Source organism: Morone saxatilis, unplaced genomic scaffold (genome assembly GCF_004916995.1).
Source record: "Morone saxatilis isolate NCDOM2014 unplaced genomic scaffold, NCSU_SB_2.0 Contig16, whole genome shotgun sequence".
Taxonomy (NCBI): Eukaryota; Metazoa; Chordata; class Actinopteri; family Moronidae; genus Morone; species Morone saxatilis.
Genome location: NW_023339718.1, coordinates 6,615,120 through 6,620,798, shown reverse-complemented (window position 1 = coordinate 6,620,798; position 5,679 = coordinate 6,615,120). Strand labels below are relative to the sequence as shown.

The 5,679-nt window shown below is 38.5% G+C and overlaps 1 protein-coding gene across 1 annotated transcript in view; it reads left to right on the top strand.

Moving 5' to 3' along the window:
* The first annotated feature begins 5,048 nt into the window (after positions 1-5,048).
* Positions 5,049-5,679, top strand: part of LOC118325645 (arrestin domain-containing protein 3-like) — a 5,466-nt gene continuing 4,835 nt past the window's right edge. The window contains exon 1 of the mRNA XM_035658397.1: positions 5,049-5,434. Within this exon, the coding sequence (XP_035514290.1) occupies positions 5,179-5,434 (256 nt within the window). The 5' untranslated portion in view covers positions 5,049-5,178. The remainder of the gene's footprint in view (positions 5,435-5,679) is intronic.

Genomic DNA, 5,679 nt, shown 5'->3' with positions numbered 1-5,679 from the left:
TAGCTTAGTCCAATACAAACCACAAATCTAGTCATGCCACTTGGAGATGCTGTTTCTTGCTGCCCTGGACATTTCATAATTACAGATTTCAAAAAAACGTAGCTTGAGGTTTGTTTTTTGTACTGTTGTCCAGGTACAGGCCATCATCCGACTGTTTTGACTATTACAGGTTAGGCCTCATTCTTTAGTCCTCAATTTGTATTTAAAATGATTTGGAAAAATAAACTGATTGCTGATGTTCATAACATATAATGTCCTTTCAATGAGGCTTTACCAACAGAAACATCAGACATAACAATGACAAAACAATGAAATAAACCACAGATAACATCGAAGCAAAATGATTCAGAAAAAATACATCTAGACATATTCGACTAAAAAAACTCTTGGGCTTGAAGCCAATAAGGTGTAAAAGGTGCTCTGTCTCAGGTTGCACTGTGTTATACACTGACAAACTCACATTGTACAAGCATTTAGAATCAATTTAGGCAACAAAACCTTCAAATCTCTATAGCACCATAACATATTTTCTGGTCAAAAGTTATTTTAGTTAATTATATAACATGAGAAAATTACAAAATGTTGTAATTACAAATATATTAGCACAAAATAAAAGCCAAAATGCAGATCGTAAAGACCAGTCGTCTTTGGTTTATAACACTGCATGCCAACCAAATCATCATCAGAGACAACAAAAACATAGAAACACATGTAGCAGCACACAGCTACCAAGAACTAACCTGTGCCAATGAAAAAGGAAAAGAACTTCTTCTATCTCACTTCCTTTTCTCTCTTTACTCCACTGTTGCAGGTCCCTTTGTTTTCTCACATTGGTCGCATTTGTTTGTCTTGAGGCCCTGACTTCATATGCCTATTCTTCCCCTCTTTGCAGTCACCTTATTGGCAGGGTAACTGTTTCCATAGCACTATTTGTTGACAGCACACCAGCTGACTGAGATTAGGTTATTATCTAAACTGGGGCAAACATTAAAGCGAACACAGGTATTTTAAAAAGCCGACTCTGGCACACACAGCATTGTGATGGTAATTTCAGTATTACTGAACTGTATTTAAAACTTTAACCACATTGACTTTTAACTTTAAAATTACATACTAACGTCCTAACCACACTAAATATGACTTCAATTTGAGAATGTAGTGTTTCAACTGCATAGTGTGTGAATTTTGTGTATGTGAGAAATGCCTGGATGTTTACTAGATTAGCAAAAATGTCTGAGTATGCAGCGTGAGCTTACTTCACATACTCAACCACCTCATAATGCATTGCGTCTCTTCAGACTGTTCGATGGCAGACCACAAAGCAGACAGCTCTAGCCAGTTTTATTACCATTCCCGCACGTTATTTCACCACTGAATTCACTTCTGAGGATGACTTGATGCGAGAAATCAACTGTGCAGATTTCAAATACTAGCAGTTTTACAAAAATTAAAGGCAAATTGAAGAAGTGTTCCAACGCTTTTGGAGCTGAAAAGCTCCACAAGCACCAATGTGGGCAGGTAGTCCACTCACAGACCCCTCCTGCTCCCCCCAGTCACACAGACCACTACATCCAACATTTCTATCAACTCTAAGTGATAAACATTTGTATTAAAAAGGTAGTTCAGACCAGTAATGTTGTGATTAGATACAGTGAAGACGTATGCATAACTTATTAAATTGCTTATTAAATTATTCATTTAATAAGCAGAGATATTGAACACTCTCCATAAATATATCTAAGGTTTACTAGAAACATGTACCAATACGGCATGTGGGTTATATCTATTCTTGTTATACTCTGAAGGCTTATACACACTGGGGGCAGGGTTTTTAGCTTTATCAATTCGCCCTTAAATATTTTTTTTCAAACTGTTGTGTTTGTCATGAGCACTTTCACTCACACACACACACACACTATGAAAAAGCAGCGTAATTACGGCATTTGGGGAGACTGGGGTTGATTTTACTGAACTTCTGGCATCAACCAATCACGTGTCATTGCTGAAGTGTTAAAATAAACATTAAAATTGAATTATTTTTTTTTCTTAAAGATGCTTATGTTTCTCATCACCCTGTATTATATGAGAGAGGACACACAAATGATAAAGACAATGTGACAAAAGTGAGTTAGGATGCTTCCTCTGCACGGACTGCTGTGAAGGATTTACCAAGAGGAACTGAAGCCATTACATCCATCCAGGCTCTCTTCAAAACCCACAAAAACACCAATTTCTTACCTCGCAAAACACAGGAGTTGATGTTTTTTTGTCTTGACGGACCGGACCGGACCGGACCGTAGTACCGGGTCAGGCTGTTCTGGATAGGGCCGTTCAGTGCAGCTGTGTGACCCCGGAGACCCCTGCAGTAAGCTACTGGCGTTTTTTTCAGCAGTAAGTGAAGATTTGTTTATTTTTTGTTTGTCTCTAATTCGCATCGTTGCTGGCACGAACAGTTTTGATGCTTCATCCTCGCAGACAACTTCTTATTTTCGTGTTGTTGTTGTTGACTATTTTCAAAAAGAGTTTATGTAGCTAGCTAGGTTGCCAGCCAAGCAGGAAGCAAACACAGTGCCGCACTTTGTAACCGTAAACAGCCTCTTGTTTATGTTGTTATGATTACAGAAAATAAAACATGTAATGAGACTTACAATAGTCCGGGTTTTGCTCCAACGCGGCGCGACGAGGGCCCGCGGCTTCTGACATGCGCAATAGGTGGGTACAACTCCCGCCCAAATTCAATTCACGCCATCAGATATATAAATGTATGAATTATATAGAAGTAAACATGATCCTTAATGTCCAACTAACTTAACTCATGCCCATAAACAGGTTGGACATAATTAAAAGACAAATAAGAAGTTGGAATTTCAGAATCAGAATCAGGTTTATGGCCAAGTAAGTTTAAAAAAAAAAAAAAAGGAATTTGCCTTGGTGCATTTGTGCATAAGAATCACAGTCAAGTGTAGAAAAGTATAAATAAAGATAAAAAAAAATATAGAGATAATAAAAAGCAGCCACTGTATACAAATATAGAGAGTGAATGGCCGGATACTTTAAATAAATGAGTAAAGAGCTGTACAGAAATGTGCAAAAAAGATTTACCAGGAAGTCAGCAAATTAGCAGATATTTGATATGATATTTGCAAGATTAAAAATTGCCATTAAAAATAAAACAGTTAATGTTAAAACGTCTGCAACAGAGTTTTACCTATCTTTGCTCAGCTTTGTTGTTCCTTATGTGTGTATGTGTACATATACACATGTGTGTTGCATTTGGACCATATTGCATTTTTTTTTTTTTTTTTTAGTGTCAAGCAACACATCAAACCTTCAGAAGAGCAGGAAGTTCAAGTTCATAAATACTATGAGGCAGTATTATTTTTTATTGCAGCTAATGAAACCATATGGCCCAATAATAAGTCTGAGAAAGAAATCCTGAGCTTGACCTGTGCTTAATTTACAACCTGCTACAACAATGGTATCACATGCATTATGTGGAACATTATGTATATATCTGTACTTAAAGTCCCCCTCCACTCAAAAATATGTTTTTCTTCTCGTTCTTTCAATTGGATGTTTGAGCTTCACTGTGCAGAATGATGTAGTTCGGCGCTAGAAGGATGTTTTCACATTCAACTGCTGAAAGTGGTTTATCTATACTCATTGAAAATCCAATTTTTAAGGGAAGGGGCGGACCAACAAGCATGATTTGTGATGTCACAATTCATTTAGAAGTCAACCGTGGTCCAATTTACAACTTAAAGTCCAAGTGAAACAGAAATCAGAGAGCTGTTCCCTCAGTCCCTAGTTAGGGAGGGCCAATAGCGCTGTGTGTTACATGCCCCAGTCCAGCAGCTGGAGAGGACCCATTAGCTCACTCTGCCGGGACTGGATGCTCCTGGTGAAAAGCACATCCGTAATCCTGAATACAGCTTTTGATACCAACAGTTTGACAACAGGGAATATGTCTTGGAGGTTTCGTTCACCGGGCGGCTGCTGAGCTCCATCCTGCTGCAAACTAACTGCAGCTCCAGCAGCAGTTAGCCGAGTTGAGGCAGAGCAGCTGGAGGATGTCAGAGGGGAAAACCAGACAATATTTTCTCCATTAAGTATGATCCAGTTCCACCCAAATCACTGATAAAATTGTGCTTTTGTACAAGTGATAATGCTGTGTTTTTACAATAATCAGTGAGGTCCAGCTACCTAATGAATCTTCACTCTGTGTCGCTAAGAGTGATTGACAGGTGTATGTCATGATATTATTGGTTGAAATCAGTTAGTTGTAGTTATGTAGCACGCATCACATTTTGTTTTACAGGAAGACAAAGTGATCGGATTTTGATATAAAAATAGAAAGAAATTGATTTAATTTCACCTTGACTTTAAGGATGATGTCGAAACTTGAAGCCATCAGTACACATACACTGAGAATGGACTTTACAGTGAAGTAGGAGGCATGTTGTTTTAAGGAGGAATACTTTAAATTAATGAAGTTAGCATATTCATAGATTTGGATAATACTGTAGAAGGAGTAGTTTAAAGGATTAGCCTATGATGTGGATATTATACTTAACATAACATATTAAGAAACATATCCAAGACACATTATTGTTTCAAGCAGACTATTTGTGTATATGTCTTACAGGACCAGTGTGTAGGATTCAGTGGCAGATTGCACACGAATGAAAACAATTAGAACCAATAGAGCCTCCTAAAATCTACACACTGGACCTTAGTGTCAAGGGGGGGAGGTCTTTAAACAAATAGCATGAGACCTCTGCTCATCATGCAATAGGCTTGGTTCAGTACACCTTATATACCACAAATATATTCCTGGGGACCACTACAGAATATTACAGAAGGTATCCAGGAACCTAGTCGTGTTTCCTATAATTCACCTCCAGGGGGCTCCATGCCATTATTTTTGAACGATTACAATGCACATTTTCACAGAGTGGTCTTGTGTTTCCCATGAGCCCACAGTTCCTCCTGTGTACACTGGATGGCAGTAGAGGTCTTGGAGCAGGCTGTCATAAGGCGTGTCCTATTCGACTGCCCAGTAAGCCATTGGTGCCCCAGAATAGCAAACAGTGAAATCGTTTTGGAAAGTAGCAAGTGATTGTATGATTTTATATCCATGTCATAGTGTCCATTCACTGAACCCTCTGCTCTCCAACAATGCCTGCGATCCAAAGCTTAACGATGACTTTCGACGCGCTGAACGACTTCGGGACGGTTTCGGAGGGGGACACTCTCACTGGGAAAGTGACACTGGCCTTATCAAAGCAGACCACAGTTGAAAGCTTTTTTGTAAAAGCTAAAGGAGACGCCGATGTACGCTGGACGAAAAAGAACGGCGACCACACCCATACGTACTCTGCACACACCAGATATTTCAAACTGAAGCAGTTTTTAATCCCAGAAAACTCTAAAGGTAGGCGGTGTTTAGTTCTGCATGCCTTAACCCGTTCACTTCTAACGGACCCAGGTATGGTCATGGCACGATCAGCCAGTGGTGTTAAACAGCCATTGCTTAGGGTGAATTAAGGTTGAATGGGACAGTATATATATATATATATATCTATATATATAGATATATATCTGTATATATATATCTATATATATAGATATATATCTATATATATATATATCTATATATATAGATATATATATTGGGTA